Below are 20,130 nucleotides of genomic sequence, written 5' to 3' on the forward strand. Positions count from 1 at the left end.
CCATAAGGCTTACACACATACATATAAAAAAGTACAAGCAAAAATAAAATAAAATGCAAGCCCCTTTTGACCAAAGTTATTTTAAAAAATAACATATTCATGTTTCATAACTGACTAAGTTTTTCTACATAATCATGAAAAAGCCTTCATCTAAATTAGTACCAGCAATATTGGTACATATTACCAAAATAGGAGGGCAAAATGAGGGAAAAAAAATACAAGCCTCTTTGACCAAAGCTATTATCATATATATGGATATATATAAAATAAAATAAATAAATAATTTTTGCTAGTCAAGAATATCTAAAAAAGAAAAGTAAAATATTAGGAAGCTAGTTATAATTTTTATAAATCAAGTAATTCTAATTCTCGAAAAGCAAATATCCACAAAATAACAAACCTAGACTATTCTATATTAAATTAAAAAGTTCCTAATCAACCATTAATTCTAAAATAACAAAAATAAAATATATAATTGCTAATCTGGTCTGCATCACATTTAGAAAATAAAACGAAAATTCATGGACTTCCTTATTCTTGATAGAAACATCCATTACATAAAGTTGGTTCAAGTGTAAAAGGACTTGAAAAGAGTAGCAACATTTATCATTTCCTATAATGAAGAAATTTAGATTCTATTATGTTAAATATTATTCTGCAAAAATAAAAATAAATAAAAAGAATGAAGAAACTTTCATTTCTTCATTTAAATGTTGAAGTATGCAAGCATATGCATAAGCACAAGCAATTTCTTTCCCAATGTTGTCATGCTGAAGTCCTTTAGCATTTAACTAGTTCTTTAGCATTTAACTGGTTGAGCTTTCTAATATGCTGAAACGCTGATCACTGTCGAGTAGTCCTTTAGCAATTAATTGCTGAGCTTTCTACAATACTGAAATATTGGCCACTGCTTCCTCGATTATTAGATAGAGTCCGTATGAGCCCAAGGACTCCAATGTTTCCGACTAGTGTAGCTTTTCCATCACATTTCCAACAGGGTTCACCAAAGCAAGCTTCACAAACCTAAAATTAATAAAATGTTTTTCATCAAGACAAGACTAGCTTTATAAAATGTTTTTATTACCTGCAGTGATCTTTATTCCAGTATCCTTCTCAGTTCACATATTGTGTTGATTCCACTTGTGTCTATTGCTGTGGCAGCTAAGAAAAATGCAAGGTTTTAAGCCTCAAAATAATGATCAACCTCACTATGCTTTCTCCTCCTCCTCCTCTTCTTCTTTTTATTATTTTTATTTTTTAACTTTTTAATTTTTCCACACTCCATGAGAATGTTTATATGGGTGTTGATTTTTGACCACACAACCAAACAGGGAACTCAGCTATAGAGCACCGACAGAATAGATTAAGCCTAACAACCTGCATAAGAAGATGAGAATCCGGTGGTGGTTCATCCACTCGGGGCACTTCGATGATCAAGTCAGTAATCTTATCTCTCAAAGATAGCAAATAATGTTTAAACTCACTAGAAAGAACCTACCTCAAACCCACGAGGGTGCCTTGCTTTTATAACCAGCAGTTACCTGATCCCATTAGAAGCCTCACTTTAATGGACTCAGGCTCAATACTCATTCTGGACCCTTATCTAAATAGAGATAAACTCTTCTTGAGTCTCATCTTTATCCAGACTGAGATCCTCCTCTGTTCTAAGACTCTTGTCCCTTATTGTAGACACCCCATTTTTGACCGCCCTTAAGACTTGGGCGTTACTGATGGTTTACTTGGTGGAGACAGGTGTGCAGGGCAAAGGTTCAGTTTCTTCGGCAAGAAGAGAGCCAAATCCCAACTTCACACCCCTTTTAGATCAAAACTATTTTGAATGGTTTTTAGACCTTGAAACCCTCTCTTTCAAAACATTTTTGAAATAAAGTTTCTGCGATGTTCCGAGGCTCGCATTTTGTCAAACGTTGCGCTTTTCGGTAAACCGAGCAGGAACGAAGTGGAAATGAATGGAAGAGAGATGAAATCTTTGAAAAATCTTTCAAAACACTTTGTTTAGGGGTTTGGAGTTGAAAAAAAGAGGAAAGAAGAGGAGAAAACTAGTTTGGGAGAAGTTCGGCTTGAATCCGGGTAAGAGAGAGTTGAGCAGCCCTCGCTGAATTGGGCTTATTCATTTGCATACTTGGATTTTAGCTATGAGGCCACTACCGTTGGAAAGCTTACTTTTGGGGCTTCATTTTGCACTCAAGAATCTTCTAGAGCCAAGTCCGGGTGGGGGAGTTATGATTGGTTGAAGTTGGGTATCATCCCGGTTGGATCGAATTTGCGCGGCTTCACCAAAATGGGCATAACTTTTTCCACAGGAGGAATTTTAATGCAAGGTTTGTGCCATTGGAAAGCTAACTTCCGGGGCTTCAATTTGGATACCCACCGGCCATTTTTTGACCTTGGCAGCATCTGTCGGCAATCTATTTATCCGACCGGAAATTTATTGTGCCGACCGGCAATTTATTGTGCTGACCAGCCATTTTTGCTGGCCGACGACCTTCCGGAGTATTCTACAAATTGAGTGGATGCCAGCTGTGCCAGCTGGAGGGCACAGACTGGATCCTCCATACACGTGTATGGAGAATCTTTGCTCTTAGTTTGAAGCTTCTAAGAGAAGCTTTAGTCTCTTGGCTCTATAAAGGAAGCTCTCCTCTTCCTTATACCAGGTTAGAAAAACCAGCTAGAGCAATACATACAATCCTCCATATATCTATCTCATCCAAGCCTCCAAACCCAAGAATCCTTGCTCCATTTGCACTACACCCTATAGCACCACACCACCACTCCATTCCAGCAGCTTGGAGGGTCTTCTCAGAGGCTAGGAGGCAGCTTTTCTTGGTCCAAGAGGTAGCAAAGGATTGGTCTTCAAGGGTTCTGCAGGCATTCTTTGCCGACCGGCAGTATAGATTGCCGACCGGCAGTGAATAACCAGCCAATGGATTCACTTTGTGCCGGTGACCACATGACACTGCCGGTGGGCATTCTACTCAGCCGATGGTGATTCCCAGTATCCAGAGAGGCATCCTTGAGACTTTGACAGTCTTCAGAGAGGCAGAGCAGGGAAAACAGAGGCAGACTATGCATGGCGGTGCACTTCCGAGCAGGACCTGAGCATGCGCTGCATCGAGCTCTCCTCCCGAGGCGGTTTACTGCTTTTCCTAGTTTTAGTCAATTTGCTTAGCTGATTAGGCAATTTGTAATATTTAATTAGCTTGCATAGTTAATTATTTGTAATATTCATTTGGTCCCTCTGAGTGAGGGCAAATCTGTAATAAGTGTGGGTGCGTGTGTGTGCATGTCTTCCAATCCCCACTTCTTTCTTCCCTTTTACTTACCTGCTTTGATGGTTAGTAATAGGACATGTTCAAATTACCATACCTTATGCTATGCATGCGTGCATCCATACATTTGTCTTGCATGCACCGGGCTCGGTACATCATGCTAACTGCATTTGTGTTTCGATTCTGAATTGAATACGTGCATCAATTGATCGCATTTCATATGCCATGCTTAGGTTAGCCGAGCTTACTTCGATTGCATCCTGTATGTGTTGCATTAGACATTTAAACATGGACTTGGATCATGCATTGATTGCTAACGGGTTCTTTGTTTTGGCACGGAGTACTATGTGAGTATTTTCCTGTTTTAGCATATCTCATGCGTGTGAATGCTATCATGACAGCATGCTTACCATGTGGCTAAATGCTTATGTGTTAAATTGCTTGAATGCCTGTGGGTGAAGGTTGGATTGTTTGAGTTGGGAAAACTCGTTGAAATCCATATTTTAGCCTACTTGCGAGTAGCAAATTCCAAAACATTTTTTCAAAACAAACGAATATGCAATGTTTATTTCCAAATTAGGCAATCTAGTCTATACTTGTTTGCTGCGCGCATAACATAGTAATTCTAGGCTAACAATTGGTTTAAGAACACATAAAGTTTTCAAAATCAGATATCACGGTTAGTAGAGGCCGGTCTTCGGACCGGGCGAAAGGGGGTGCTCATAGCTGACCTTCCCCGATCGTACCCAAGCTCCCAAGCCGAGACACCTCCGGTGATGACGGACATGTGGCCTTCGGCACCGAGTCAGGGTTTCCTAAATTTCCCCATAAAAAATATTTAGGTGGCGACTCTGTATCTGGCAAAGCAGTCCATGTTTGGCACTTCTTTTAAAAAAAAATCTGTTTCTCAAAACGATTTGCCGGATTTGGACTCTTTGGTTCAGATTAAGAACCGTGACACAGATCGAGTTCGAACTGTAGCGAAGGCCCACGCGGGCGCGTCTACACTTATCTGCTTATCCCGGATTCTGGTATCTCCGCAGATAACCTTGGCCTAGCCAAGATCATCTTAGCAGCTTGACCAAGCCACGTGGCACCTCGACTGACACTTTGGCGTCACCTTAGCCACATGCTGTCATTCATAGAATACTTTCCCACAGTTTAGATGAGTGAAAGTAATGTGATCTTGTACTAGTAACTTTGATTTCAGTGGAAAATAGGTTAAAGATAAAAAGGGTTTGAGACTAACTTACCGATCATGTCCAAAATTACGCATTTTAGTTTACTTCCACAGTTTGCATCTATTTGTTGTTCTTCCTCGTAAATCCACCTCATTATCCTAAAATAATAGGACATTTCTCTCTCTCTCTCTCTCTCATTCCCTCTAATTCAAGGAGATACTTATGATATCTTTACTAGCATACTTACCCAATCTGCTGAAATTATGGTGACATAGTCACAACGCCTAAGCATTGTTCCATGGTGAGAAAACTCTGGCAGGATAGCAAGATAATGAGACAATGACCTTACACAATCGTATGCTACAGTTAGGGTATGTTTAATAATATATATATATATATATATATTTTAAGTTACAAAACTTTTGAAAACTGGAAATGAAAACATGTTTGGTGTCTCGTTTTCAAAAAATTATAAATACAAAATTTACTAAATTTTTGTAAATTAAAAAGTTGATTTCATTTTTCTGAAAAATAAGTTTTAATTTTTTCTCTCTCTCCCACCCCCTCTTGCTACCACCTACTGCTCACACCCAATTACTCCCACCTCCATTCATTGTTGGTGACTTCCCTCGGCCACCATCATTAGCAACCACCAACTACCTCCAATCACCACAAACTACCTCCCACCAATAACAATCACCTTCAGCCACCAACTTCAGTGGCCAACCACTACTTCTGATTGTTAACCACTTTCAACCAACACCTCTAACTAGCAACCTTCTCTTACCAATCCTTTGACTTGTTTTCAAACCAAAAATCTAAAATACGTATATAAAAAACATGTTTTTCTGTTTTGTTTTTTTAATAAAATAAGCAGTAAACTGTAAACATTATCAAACGTGATCTTATCATATACCATTAATTAGAATAATCATATGAATGAATGCTATGGATGGATGCATGGATTAAAACTTAAAAATTGTGCATCATTAAACTTGCCTTTCTTGTATGTATCTAGAATTCACAAAGTAGATAGAAGACTCACTAGCAAGAATAAGAAAAGAGGGAGCCCTCGAAGTTTCTCTGTATCTGTTGAGATTTTGGTATACTTTTGTGTTGGGGAGATTGCCTAATATGACAGTGTGCAGCCTAGCGACACATAGCAGAATCTTTAAAATTGAAATTCCAACCTGAATGATACAACCAAGGCATTAGACACTGAGCAATAATTGTTGGAAGCACAAACTCAATTTGAGTTTGAAGATGGTGAATTTCAGAGAAGATGAGAAGCTGCCAGAGAATTCAAGAGTCAAGAAGAGAAGTTCAAAATGAAGAAGAAAATGGAAGCAGCTAGAAGGAAAATGAAGCTTCAAGGAAGCTCCATTGATAAAGCTTAAGGAGGAAGACACACTATAGCGCACGTGGTTTACACACATTTGTGAAATCTATAAATAGATAGGTTGTGTGGTTGTTTTAGATAGAGTGGGAGAAAAATATAATCTCTAGAGAGAAAAATATAACGTCCAGGGAGAAACACAACGTCTGCAGGTAAAGAGAATTCTAAGATAGTAGAGAATTTGAGAGTTAATAGAGAGATAGCTCTGTTTTATATAATTTGTTTGTGATTGAATAAAATGAATATTTATTCAATTACTTCCTCTATTTGCATATCTACACAACCGGTATACACCCCTCTTTCACTTTTTTATCAGTAGTATCAGAGCTAGAAGAGCCAGTTTAGGCCAAAATTTTGAAGAAATAAAGAAGAAACAAAGGGTTTTCAAAATTTGTCCAGATTTTGAAGATGTCAAAATCAATTTCTAAATATACCAGAGAGTTCATGTCAACTAGAGGAGCCCAAAATCATTAACTAGAAGAGCTAAGAAGTATCTGGAGTTTGCCGATAAATGCGACATCTGACAACAAAACTTTTCGAAAAGGCTTAGTAAAGGTCTCAGCCAGCTGATCAAATGGTAGGAATGTATTGAAGAACCAACTTCTTAGCCAAAACCTGATCACGCACAAAATGGCAATCGACCTCAATGTGTTTAGAGCGTGAGTGAAAAACAGGGTTGGAGGCTAAAGCAATCGTAGAAACATTATCACACCAGAGTGTAGAAAGCACAGGAGAGACGATACCATGCAAGAAAGCATTAGATATATCTAACTGTTTTAAAGGCTAGCTATGATGAAGAGCCCAGAAAATCAAAATTCTGATAGTGAGAAGGTTGGCCACTGGGCTAAAAGTTTCTTGAAAATCAACCCTTTCTTGTTGAAGGTATGCCTAGCAATAGTGCCATCTGAATTTCTTTTAACTCGAAACACCCACTTACAACCAATAGCATTTTTATCTGGAGGCAGAGGAACCAAATACCCACTTGTAACTAATAGCATTTTTATCTGGAGGCAGAGAAACCAAGGACCAAGTTTGTTGCTTATGTAAGGCATCAGATTCTTCTGTTATTGCTTTATGCCAAATGAGAGAAAGAAGAGCCTCCTTATAGGAATGAGGTTCAATATTAGAATAAAGAGGAGAAGAGGTAACAAAAGGCTGAGGATTAGTGTGAAGAAAACAATGTGAAGAAGCCTTGGATCTAGTAAGCATGGGATGTACATTAGAAGAAGAAGAAGGAAGAAGAGGCAAATTAATAGAAATAAATGAAATGAGAATAAGGTGCAGGTGCAAGAGAAGAATTAAGAGGTGCAATAGGTAAAGGAGAAATAGGAGATAATGAGAAGGGATAGCAGAAGGCTGATTGGAAGTAGGGGGACTCCTAGGACTAGGAGCAGCAAAAGAAGAACTAGAAGCAGCAGTAGAAAGGGAAAGAGAAACAGATGGAAATAAGTTAGAAGAAGAAAGATTAGGCGAAGACACAGTAGACCAAAAGAAGGACTGAAGCTGAGTTTAAGAAAGGAGAGAAGCAGAAGAAGAAGCATCAGCAAAAGGAAAAATAGACTCATTAAAGATGACATGTCTTGAAAGATAGAATTTTCCATAAGAAGAGTCAAAACATTTGTAACCTTTAGCAAAAGGATGAAAACCAAGAAATACACAAGGAAGAGATTTACGATGTAGCTTATGAGAGGAGTATTGTGGAAGCCAAGGATAACACATCAACCAAACACCTTGAGAAATGAATAATCAGGAACCTAGTGAAACAAGACCTCAAATGGAGTTTTATGATTTAATTGAGTGGAAGGAAGTCTGTTAATCAAGTGAGTGGCTGTAGCTATGGCCTCAAACCAGAATTTGAGAGGCATAGAAGAGTGATGAAGTAAAGAGACAACAGTCTCTGTGATATGTCTATGCTTTCTCTCAGCTGTGCCATTTTGTGGTGGAGTATAGGGACAGGAATGCTGATTGACAATACCATGAGTTAAAATAAAATTTTTCATTTTAGCATTACAATATTTAGTACCACCATCAGTTCGAAGAATTTTCAAAATAGTCTCAAATTGTTTCTCAGCATAGGCTTTAAATTCTAAGAATTTATCATACACTTCACTTTTGTAAGTCAATGGATATAACCAAGTGAACTTACTGAATTCATCAACAAAAAGAACATAATACTTGAAAGTAGAAGAATAATGGAAAGGGCCCCATACATCACTATGAATGAGAGAAAGGGGCTTATTTATAGTGGTATTTGACAAGTGAAAAAGGAGCCTATAGCTTTTGGCAACACAACAATCTACACAATCTAGACTATTATACTAAAGAGATTTCAGCTTCAAGTGTTGTTTGAGATGATGGAACTTTAAGGATGAAGGATGGCTCAATCGATTATGCCAAAGAGTAGTAGATTCAGGATTAGTCTTAGTTATGTAAGCATGAGAATCAGATGGAGATGAAGTAGATGGAAGAAATTGGTAAAGACCATGGATGTTAGTTCCCTTGTGAAGGACCTTCTTGGTAAATTCGTCCTGAATCACAAAGTTAGAATCATCAAATATGATAGCATAGTGATTATCCTGAGCTAGTTTTTGAACTGAAACCAGATTCGAGGAAATTGAAGATGAATGCAGAATATTGTTAAGGCGGAAGGAATAGTGAGGAGTAGGTAAAATTCCATTACCAGTATGAGTAATAGGCACTGAACTTCCATCTCCAATAGTAACCTGATTTGCCCCTTGATATGGTTGATAGCATGTGAGATTAGACAAGTCATTAGTGATATGGTCAGTGACAGTAGAGTCCAAATACCATGGACCTGGAAAAACAGATGAAGATGTATCATTAGATGAGGCAACAAAAGCTCTAGATGTAGAATTAGGCATAGTAGTATGTGAATCCTGATTTTGATGAGAAGACTGGGAAGACTGATGGTAAGAGTCCATTCTATGCCAACAATCAAGAGCCAAGTGACCAAATCGACCACAAATCTGACAAATCAGATTAGACTGAGAATGAGAAGAAGAAAATCTCCCTCTGCCTCTAGTAGAAGTAGTGGATCTGCTAGTACCATTGCTAGATCTGCCATTGCCTTTACAAAATCTGCTTTCCCTGTTACTCCGAAAAGAATTGTGACCTTTAGAATAGCCAAATTTATGGCCTCTAGTTTGAAATTGAGTAGAAGATTGTGGTAAAAAACTTTGCTTCACTAAGGAAAAGGCAACTATTGGCTCTGACAGCTTCCTAGTCTTAGCATCCATATGAATTGTTTCAAAACATAGGAGAGAAGACAAATCTTCCATAGAGATAGTACCAGATCTAGCTCTAATTGTAGTTTTAAATGCATTAAACTCATCTGGCTAACCATTCAAAGTTAACAGAACAAGATCCTCATCATCAATAACTACTGAAGCAAGAGCCAATTGATTAACAATCTCTTGAATCTTTGAGAGATAAGCCTCTATGGAATCAGATTTCCTAACAACAGAGTTCAATTTATTCTTGAGCTGATGTATATGAGATTGTGAGAGTGAAGTGAATTTCTTATTGAGTGCAGACCATATTTCAGCACAATGATGAAACTGAAGAACAGTGGAGTAAATGGAAGGAGATAACGTTGTAGTAAGACAACTTAAGAGATGTGCATCGATTAAACTCCATTGAAGAAAATCTGGATTTGTAGATTCAATACCAATATTATCAATGACTGTAGAAGAAGGACAAGGAATTGTACCATCAGCATATCCCAAAAGATTGGTAGCACGAAACATGTTGGAGATCTGACTCTTCCAAATGATAAAATTTGTTGAGTCTAGCTTTACAGTAACAAAAGAAGAAAGATTCGAAATGAGAAGAGTTAAATTTGAGGGAATGGAAGATGAAAAAGATGAAGTGGTAGCCATTGTTATCTTGCTCGCAAGAGCTTAGAAGCTCTGATACCATGTAGAAAATATCAATATCTCATTTCTTGAATTACTAGTGATGCAAGATCACTTATTTATACAGCTAATCATATACAACAAATATATATCTAATAACCTAACTAATCAGTCTAATTGATTTACACGTGTGTTAATAACTAGTAACAGATCTTCTAACAGACTCTCTAACCACCATTGTTGTAGTTAACAAAGCAGTTGAGCTGCATGGTAAACTTGAGTTGATTGAACTCATCTTGAGCTGATTGAGTTGAGGGAGAGATGGATGACTGAGCTGAGTAGGTTCAGATTTTAAGTTGAGCTGATCCTCAACAGTAGAGAATTTGAGAGTTAACAGAGAGATAGCTCTATTTTGTATAATTTGTTTGTGATTGAATAAAATGAGTGTTTATTCAATTAATTCCTCTCTTTGTATATCTACACAACCTGTATACACCCCTCTCCCACTTTTCTATCACTGATGGTGGGCTTCTATATATTTTGCATGGAATTTATGATGTCTCACACACAAACAAATGAATGAATTTTATTTCAAACAATGTAACAAATATAATTTGTGGGTTTTTATCTCCCACATCTTTGTCTCTCAGGCCTCTTATGGGTTTCTTGATTTATTGATTGATTGATATCTATAATAGCAACCTAATAATCTATCTATTTACATATTTCACACACGTGTGTAAACTGTGTGTGCTACAATGTGTCTTCCTCCTTAAGCTTTATCAATGGAGCTTCCTTGAAACTTCATTTTCCTTCTAGTTGCTTCCATTTTTTTCTTCATTTTGAACTTCTTTTATTGACTTTTGAATTCTCTGGTAACTTCTCATCTTCTCTGAAATTCACACTCAAATTGAGTTTGTTCTTCCAACATCCCCCCTCTTCTAACAATAATACAGTCATATTTCAAGTACTTCTATTTGATTGTGAGGGATAAAAATCTTACAGTAATAACAAGACCTCGTGATACAAACATGAAAACAACGCTAAAGAAAGAGCATAAACATGACAAGAAATCAAACTTGTTAACTTTCCAAAGTCAAAAAATAGCTTTTAAATCATTTAAACTTATCACCGCAGGTATGATTATTGCTGCTAAGATGGTGTTGGGAGTCCAATGAAAGAGTGGTGTAAGAAACAGAAGAGCCATGAGCACTGAAACTGACATTGCTATATTTGAAACTATTGTTTTTGCTCCAGCGTTGTGATTGACAATAGATATAGAAAATGATTCTGAAGGATTTTAAACACAAAGAACTTGTCATTGTTAGTTAGGAAAATAAATAAATAAAATAACATGTGAGTTAGACGTATAGAAATGTGATATAACCTATGGCTGTGGCAATGTAACATGAAAAGCAAGAACCAACAATGTTCATTGCACCAAATGCCACTACAACAAATTACACATTTGGCGACCAAAATTGGTGACCGTAACAAATTTAGTCGCCAAAAATATTTCTTTTGGCGACTAATTTTTTTTTGTAGTTGCCAAAGGTTCACATTTTAGCTACCATTTTAATTCAGTCGAGATATATTGTTTTTTGGCGAAAATTTAGTCATTGAATATATAGTTGTAGGCAAAAGTCTATGCCTCTGTGTGAAAAGATGGATTGTGTTGGGTTTGGGGTTATTTTAGCCACAAAAAGACAAAATAGGTTTTTTAGCTTAATAAGACAAAACTTCATATTCAAACCATAATCATTACATTCTATCTCTCACAAAAAGTTAAAAAAAGCCAAAAAATCCTTCCCAAACGAGGTTTTTTAGTCCTAGACTAAAGCAACCAAAAAACCAGCCCACTTTCCAAACGAACCCTATATTTTATGCTACTTATTCTAGGTTTAGTCGTTGAATAAGCTTATTTGCCAACAAAAATATAGTTTAGTTGCCAAATATTATGGACATTTTTAACACTTTTTGGTGACTAAACAATTTAGTCAGCGTATATTTAATTTTTGCCGACAAAAAAAAAAATTTCAAATTATACTTTTGGCTACTAATATATTAGTTGCTATTACTTATTCTTTTTGCGGCAAAACAGTTTGTGGTTATTTATTGCTATTTGGCTGACAAAAAAAAAAAAAAATAATTCAGGCACTAAAAGTTGGATTTTTTTTTTTATTTTTTTTATTTTTATAGAGGGAAACCAATTAATTTGGCGCCAATATGTGTCTGTTCGGTCTCTGAAACACACACCCACGATATACACTGTTCTGTCTCAAACACTACTCGCTCTGTTGACACTACCAAGCCTCGCCCCCGCTAACCACCGTCGCTGGCCACCGGCGCTAGCCACCGTCGCACACCGCCACCACCACCTGCAAATCACCAGCGCCACTTAATCACAGGTTTTTTTCTTTGCCTCTGTCGCTCTCGGTCTCTCTCCTTCTCTGTCGCTCTCAGTCTGTATCTCTCTCTGTCGATCTCCCTCTCGCTCCCTCTCCCTCTCTGTCCATTTCTCTTTCTCTCTCTCTCCCTCTCTCTCTCTCTCTCTATTTCCCCATTTCTCACACTTGCCCTAGGGTTTTATCTGATTTTTGTTGTTTAATTTTGTGTTGATTTTCTAACTCAAAATGCAAAATTTTGAGTTCGTGTTGTGTTGATTTCCCACACTTGCTATAGGGTTTGTGTTGATTTGTAGACAGAAATCCCAAATTCAAGCTCATGAGCAAGAATTTGGGACATGACTGGGGGTATTCTAATTCTAAACTATTTAGTAAGAGTAATTAACTTGTGGAGAGTGTATTGTCCACTTTCAGTCTAGATGGTGAGAAAAATGAAGCAAATGTGGGAAACCCAGATGAATTACGAACTTTAAACCAAATGTAGAACTTAGGCATTCAATTTGCTTTTCTGTGATTCAATCCCTAGCTTGGAGCTCTGTATTGCCTTTCTATACTTATGAATTTTGTCATTTGCTTTGCATTCGTGTTTCAGATCCATCAATCTGTGATATTATGTTGTGAAATATACATATACCATCTCTCTTTGCGCTGTGTTTTGATAATTAGTATCAAATAGATGTCTGGGAGTGAAACTAGGTTTGAATTGGTTTGACCTATTCGCTTTATTCCTATCAATCTCGCATTTGATTGTTCTCTTGAGCTATATTGAACCTATATTCATGTCCTTTTTGTTCAGCTAACTGGATCTACTTGAAGAAACATTTAATTAAGTTATATGCTTTGTAATTAAGTTTGGGCCAGATTTCATATATATATATATATAAATATATATGTATGTGTGTATTTTTGTTTGTCTTTAGCATCATACGTTTGTTGAGATAAAGAAGAAAAATGGAACTATTATGATGCTTCTGGAAACTTTGAAGGCCTCTGTTTGCAATTTTATTAGAGATTCTCAACTCAAGATGTCTTTCAGGAAAAGTAGTAATAAATTGGCCCTAAATGTTTATTCCTTTTGTTAATTGCTGCTGTCTATCATGTGTTGTCATACTTCGTCCATGACTTGGCCAAAAGGTGGATGATTATAATTATGGGGTGGTTAGTAAGATATTAATACACAATATACTACTCAAAAAGGTTAAGTTGTTAGGCAGTGTAAATCAAATCCTTAAATTCATCAACAACCATTCTATTAAATAACCATCTCCAAAGAAGAAAGTCGAGGAAAAGAAACAAATTTTGGCGGAAAGGGATGGGGCGGTTGGGAACCTGTTGAAGGGAAAGGTTAAGAGTCATTGCCAAAAGAACATTTTAATCAGAAGTGTACCCTCTAGCTTGAGACGGGCCTTGGCACAATGATAAGGTTACTCCATTGCGACTTAGGGTTCATGGGTTCGTAACCTTTGATGATAGCTTCATTGTTTCTTCAACTTACGATGGTTGTGTTTGGTGAATTTTCTCATTATTTTTTAGCCCTCTTTGTTTATGTTCTACTTGTATAGTCCTAATAGTTAGTTGTTTCACCTTAACTTTTGAATACAATTCCTAAAGCATGTGTTTTCAAATTGTAATGTATGTTGCAAATAAGTGAAAACTAAAAAATAGGTTGAAAAGATAGACAAGAGTTGGATGATGATAAAAGACCTCAATTCCATTGTTGAGTATTTTTGTTTATTTGGTGTCTATTCGTACGTTAATCTTTGCTTGATTTGTAGGGTTCAAAAGATAGACAAGAGTTGGATGATGATAAAAGATCTCAATTCCATTGTTGAGTATTTTTGTTTATTAGGTGTCTATTCGTACATTAATCTTTGCTTGATTTGTAGGATTCAAAAGATGGATAAGAGTTGGATGATGATAAATGATAGGTTGAAAAGTAAAGAGTATCAACAAGGTGTTAAGTCATTTATTGACTTTGCTACAAAGAATTTAGGCTCACAGGATGACATTCGTTGTCCGTGTGTCGATTGCTTGAATGGCACAAAACATAGTCGAAAAGTTGTATGGCTGCACTTGATTCGAAGAGGAATCGCGTGTTCTTATAGAACTTGGGTGCATCACGGGGAACATGTTCCCACGTGTCATGATCAGCCGAGTGGGTCACACAAGTCGAAGAGGACTAACGAATGGATTCATCCCAAATGCGGTGAGCCACATGTAAGCATTAAACTCTTTGTGCAATTGTATTTAATATTAATTAGTATCTTGGCACAAAATTGCATGTTATTCCTTGTGCGTTTGTTGAATAGTCTACATTTTTTTGTAATGACAGGATGAGATGGTGAATCTACAAGTGGCAACCACGGAGGCGGGGACGCCATTGACACGGGAGGAACTCTCATGGCAAATGCTTGGCCAAAAAAAGAATTGCTTGCGTGGATTTGGTATTGGCCCACGACCCTCTTTGCCATATGACAGTGCGACACGAGCTTGTGACAAACATATGGAGGCAATAAGAGCTGAGATGGAGGTTCTTCGTGAGGAATGCGAAAAATATCACAAAGAGTTGATGACGGAGAAAGAAGAGCGCCAGAGAGATCGTGAAGAGATGATAAGGGAAAGAGAGGAGATGATGAAACAAGTAGAAGAAGGAAAAAAAGCAAGGGAGGCACAACAAGAACAACTTAATTATCTAAACAATGTGGTTTTACGACTCACAACTCTGTTGCAAGGTTCAAATAGTCATCGTCCTATTTGGTAAGAAGAATTTCATTCATATGATAGTAAAAGTTCTACAAAAATACTTCACATATTAACAATATTATTTTGGAGAACTTGGAATTGTTTTGACATTATACAAATAAGAGGAGAAAAAAAATGTGACATTAATTTGTTAACTAAGTCATTAATTATGTAAAAAAAGGAGAGGAACGGAGAGAATATTTAATGATGCAAATTTCCCATGTTATCACAACAATGGAGTTCCGTTAAATGATAAACCTAAAAAAAAAACACATAGGACTTGTGGCGAAACACCTTAATTAGCATGCCTTAAACTTAATCGAAAAAAGGGCATTAAGGGAGTGAAAATGCGAAACAGCTCCCGAACCACCGTACGGATGTCACGGCCAGCTTCCTCGTGATAAATAGGACCTGTAACAACAAACGGAATATAATTAGTACGTGTAGGTTGGGAGTTAGAGCCGAAAACACATTAAACTTAACCGAAAAAAGGCGTTAAGCGTGCGAAAAAGCAAAAAAGCCCTAGAACCACCGTACGGATGTCACGGCCAGCTTCCCCGTGACAAATAGGACTTGTGACAACAGACGGAATGTAATTAGCACGTCTAGATTGGGAGGTAGAGCCGAAAATGCATTAAACTTAATTGAAAAAGGGCGTTAAGTGTGCGAAAAAGCGAAACAGGCCTAGAACCACCGTACGGATGTCACAGCTAGCTTTCTTGTGACAAATAGGACCTGTGACAACAGACGGAATGTCATTAGCACACATAAGTTGGGAGTTAGGATTGAAAAAGCTTGAACTTAATCGAAAAAGGGCGTTAAGAGGGCGAAAATGTGAAACAGCCCCAGAACCACTGTATGGATGTCACGGCCAGCTTTCTCGTGACAAATAGGACCTGTGATAGCAGGCGGAATGTAATTAGCACGTGTAGGTTAGAAGTTAGAGTCGAAAACGCCTTAAACTTAACTGAAAAAGGGCTTTAAGGGGACGAAAATGCAAAACAGTCCCCAAACTACCATATGGATGTCACGGCTAGCTTCCCCGTGACAAATAGGACTTGTGACAACAGACAGAATGTAATTAGCACGTGTAGATTGTGAGTTAGAACCGAAAACGCATTAAACTTAATTGGAAAAGGGCGTTAAGGGGCGAAAATGCGAAATAGCCCCCAAACCACTGTACGGATGTCACGGCTAGCTTCCTCGTGACAAATAGGACCTGTGACAATAGACGGAATGTAATTAGCAAACGTATGTTGGGAGTTAGAGCTGAAAATGCATTAAACTTAACTGAAAAAGGGCGTTAAGGGGGCGAAAATGCGAAACAGCTCCCGAACCACCGTATGGCTTTCACGGCCAGCTTCCTTATGACAAATAGGACCCGCGACAATAGACAGAATGTAATTAACACGTGTAGGTTGGGAGTTAGAGCCGAAAACGCCTTAAACTTAATTGAAAAAGGGCGTTAAGGGTGCGAAAAAGCAAAACAGCCTCAAAACCACCATATGGATTTCACGGCCAGCTTCCCCGTGACATATAAGACTTGTGACAACAGACAGAATGTAATTACCATGCGTAGGTTGGGAGTTAGAGCCGAAAATGCATTAAACTTAACCGAAAAAGGGGGCATTAAGGGGGCGGAAATGTGAAACAGCCCCTGAACCATCGTACGGATGTCACGGCTAGCTTCCTAGTGACAAATAGAACCTGTGACAATAGACAAAATGTAATTAGCACGTGTAGGTTGGGAGTTAGAGCCGAAAATGCCTTAAACTTAATCGAAAAAGGGCGTTAAGAGTGCGAAAAAGCGAAACAGCTCCATAACCAGCATATGGATGTCACGGCCAGCTTCCCCATAACATATAGGACTTGTAATGACGGTTGGAATGTCATTAGCACACGTAGGTTGGGAGTTAGAGTCGAAAACGCCTAAAACTTAACCGAAAAAGGGTGTTAAGGGGACGAAAATGCAAAACAGTCCCAAAACTACTGTAAGAATGTCATGGATAGCTTCCCCGTGACAAATAGGACCTGTGACAACATACGAAATGTAATTAGCATACATAGGTTGGGAGTTATTGCCGAAAATGCCTTAAACTTATTCGGAAAAGGGAGAATTTGACATCCAATAAATGTTCAACATTTGGATTGTAAATGATGTCATTGTTTCATCATATACGGTGGTCATTTGGATGGTAAACGTATTAAGAAAGCATGATATGGTTATGGAAATAATCCCGTAGATTACTTATTTATTTTACTTGACTAGGAAAATGGGAATGAAGAAGAGTTAAAATAGATTTACAACCAAAACATTTTAGCAATAAGCATTTATTTTATAAAGAGGTATGCTCCTAAAAATTGTATTTTTTTAAAATTGAAGTCAAGTTTGGAATAAATTTTTCATGATACATACATATGATTGTATTTCGAAAAAAGGCTTTTATAGATTGTTCTACGTTAAATGCATGTTATTACAACCTTTTTTTCTATATCTGAATCAATTGATATTTTGTAATGGGTGTAATTTTTTTTTAAATTTTTTGTAGATGGCTTTTGGCTTGGACTTGTGGATGGTCTATATTTTTGTATATGGAGGACACTTGCCACTTTTGTATAATCCTGCTGACTATGTCGTCCTCTGCTTTTGGTGTAGATTAGTATTACTGATATATAACTTTTGTAATCCAATTGATAGTTGCTAGCGCAACATATAGATTATCTTTTGTCGTGGCATAGATTACGATGCTAAATGGTTATATCGCATGGTAGTAAATATATTTTTTGTATATGGAGGGTTGGGTTTTTGTATGGAAACATAATTTTAATTTGGACAATAGTTGGTTTGTATGGAATATATACATTTAAAGTTATCATTTTTGGATGGTTGGAAGTAATATGGATTGTGGAATGATTGATAAAATATGTATTGTTTTGTTTATATACATATTACAGGTTGCATGGAATACAGAAAGGTTGTGGAGAAATTAGAATTTTGCGATAAAACATAAGAGCATTTTTGTGGCGACTAAACAATTTGTAGTAAAAAAGGAAGTACATATTGTAGTGACTAAAATGTTAGTAGCTAAAACCAAATAAAAATTTTCGGAAAATAATTGTGGTGACTACAAAGCTTAGCGCCAACAAAAAGCAGACATTAGGTGACTAAAACTTAAAAAATAATCAGATATTTGGCAACTAAAATATTTTTTAGCCAAAAAAAAAAAAAAAAACATTTGCCGACTACAAGTTTAGTAGCGAAAAATGTGAGATTTTTGCCGACTAAATGTTTAGTAGGCAAAAAATAATATTTGCCTACTAAAAGCTTAGTAGACAAAAAAGTCAAACTTTTAGTGATTAAAAAATTAGCAGCCAAAAACAAAACCAGACTTTAGGCGACTAAAACCTTAGTAGCTAAAAACAATCTGACATTTGGCAACTAAAATATTTTGTAGCCAAAATTTTTTTGATGAACAACACTCTTGCCGACTACAAGTTTAGTAACGAAAAATGTGAGACTTTAGGCGACTAAATTTTTAGTAGCGAAAACACAATCACACTTTAGGCGACTAATATATTTAGTAGCTTAAAAAATAATAAGAGGAACCAAAAAAAATTTTGGCAACTAAATCTTTAGTAGCAAGATATAAGTAAGGTTTTTTGAGTCAATATTTGTAGTCGTTGAAAAGTTGATATTTAATTTTTTTTCAATACTTTTGGCGACTAAAAAATTAGTCGGCATTTCAGTACATTTGGCGAATTACCTTTCCTGACAATCCTTCAACGACTGCTCTTGTGACCAAAAAATTTAGTCGTTAAAAAGTTTTGGTGACTAAAAGATGACTTTTGGTGACTAAAAATTTAGTCACCAAAAGTGTAAATTCTTGTAATGAAACTAATGTACTAACGGTTTATTAGTGGTGGTGGGGTGGTAACGGCAGGGTCAAGGTGGTAGTGGTAGTGGAGGTGGCGGCATAGATGATGGTGGTGGGGTGGTAACGGCAGGGTCAAGGTGGTAGTGGTAGTGGAGGTGGCGGCATAGATGATGGTGGTGGTAGTGGTGGGGTGGTGGAGGTGATGGTGGCGGTGGTAGCATAGTAGCATTGGAATTTTTAAGCAATCAAGTAAAAGAATAAGTTAGAAGAGATAACTTACAACTAGAGAGATTAACCCAATTGTAATACCAGTTTTCAAAACATTGATTAACTTTGGGCCATGAAAATACAGAAGTTTCACTGACAATTGGTTCAGACCTTTTGGCAACTGCCCTATCTGTTAACAATATTAGAAAATTCTCTTATGCACAGCAATGAAGGATGATGGAAATATTTTTGAAAAACAAAAAAGCATTTTACTTTGCATAAATCATTGAAGAATTTAAGTTCAGACCGTGGAAACTTCATAGTGTTGTAAGTCAAGGATATAAGATATACATGTTGAGACAGTAATGGCAATTAACGAAGAGGCTGCTGATATCCAGAAAAGCTGTGGTTTCTTCGAGCTCAAGACAGAGCATAAGGCAGAACTCAATTCACAAGCATAGTCTCAGTTGCAGTCCAAGCCTAAGTCAAGAACAGAGCTACACCAGTTGCAGACCAAGCCACTGCTCCAGCTCAAGGAGTTGGTTAAGCCATCTGAGGCTAATGCTCATGGGATGAGCACGTGTATGAAGTTGAGGAGGTTACAATCCACTTGTGGTGGTTAGAAGAATCTGTTAGGAAGTTATATAACATAACCATGGTTAGTTAGTTAATGTATTGAGTTAGGCAGTTACTGTGACTGTATAAGAGACACAGTTTCTATTGATTGAAAAATAAGAAAAATAAAAATGATCTTCTTCAAATTCTTTAGTCTCTACTTAGGCTTATCTTAGTTCATGGCGATGACTGAGTCAATTTGACTCAACTTTATATTACTATGAAACCATTTTAAGCAATAACCCAGATCGGTGATGAAGACAACCAGACATAAACTCTTAAATTCAAAAGAAAAAGGCCATTTTTACTCGCTGAAAGTCTCCAAAATTTACATTTTTTTCAAACACTTTCATGTTTCATATCATTTTTGTTTTTGTTATTTTCAGTATTCATATTTCTTTTTTCTAGTTCTCAGAAACAAAAATAATAGAAAGTTGTAAACATCCATTGTTTCATATTGTTTATTTATTTATTTTTTTGTGAAAACCATTTTCAAAAATTAGAAAATAACTTTTCAAAGTTGCATAAAAAATGAGTTGTTTGTAGA

The 20,130-nt window shown here is 36.8% G+C and overlaps 1 protein-coding gene and 1 pseudogene across 2 annotated transcripts; one reads left to right on the forward strand and one right to left on the reverse strand.

Annotated features, from left to right (window-relative positions):
• Positions 1-806: 806 nt before the first annotated feature.
• Positions 807-11,175, reverse strand: LOC114292625 (putative sulfate transporter 3.4; annotated as a pseudogene).
• Positions 11,176-11,988: 813 nt separating this feature from the next.
• LOC114317341 (uncharacterized) lies at positions 11,989-17,762 on the forward strand. 2 transcript variants are annotated; one of them, XM_082922951.1, is made up of 4 exons: positions 11,989-12,147; positions 14,031-14,361; positions 14,477-14,901; positions 17,436-17,762. In XM_082922951.1, coding segments are annotated over exons 2-4 (747 nt in total). In that variant the 5' UTR covers positions 11,989-12,147; positions 14,031-14,040; the 3' UTR covers positions 17,437-17,762. The 2 variants fall into 2 exon arrangements, with proteins under 2 accessions (XP_082779077.1, XP_082779076.1); XM_082922950.1 differs by lacking the exon at positions 11,989-12,147 and having other exon boundaries at positions 12,271-14,361.
• Positions 17,763-20,130: the final 2,368 nt, after the last annotated feature.

The sequence above is a fragment of the Camellia sinensis genome, chromosome 4 (assembly GCF_055761805.1).
Source record: "Camellia sinensis isolate YWXY chromosome 4, ASM5576180v1, whole genome shotgun sequence".
NCBI classification, from domain to species: Eukaryota; Viridiplantae; Streptophyta; class Magnoliopsida; order Ericales; family Theaceae; genus Camellia; species Camellia sinensis.

Excerpts from the sequence above, each read along its gene's own strand:
- LOC114317341 (XM_082922950.1), top strand. The coding sequence starts at position 13,834 with ATGATGATAAAAGACCTCAATTCCATTGTTGAGTATTTTTGTTTATTT. Across the intron at positions 14,362-14,476 it reads CCAAATGCGGTGAGCCACAT|GATGAGATGGTGAATCTACA; the intron begins GTAAGCATTAAA and ends TTGTAATGACAG.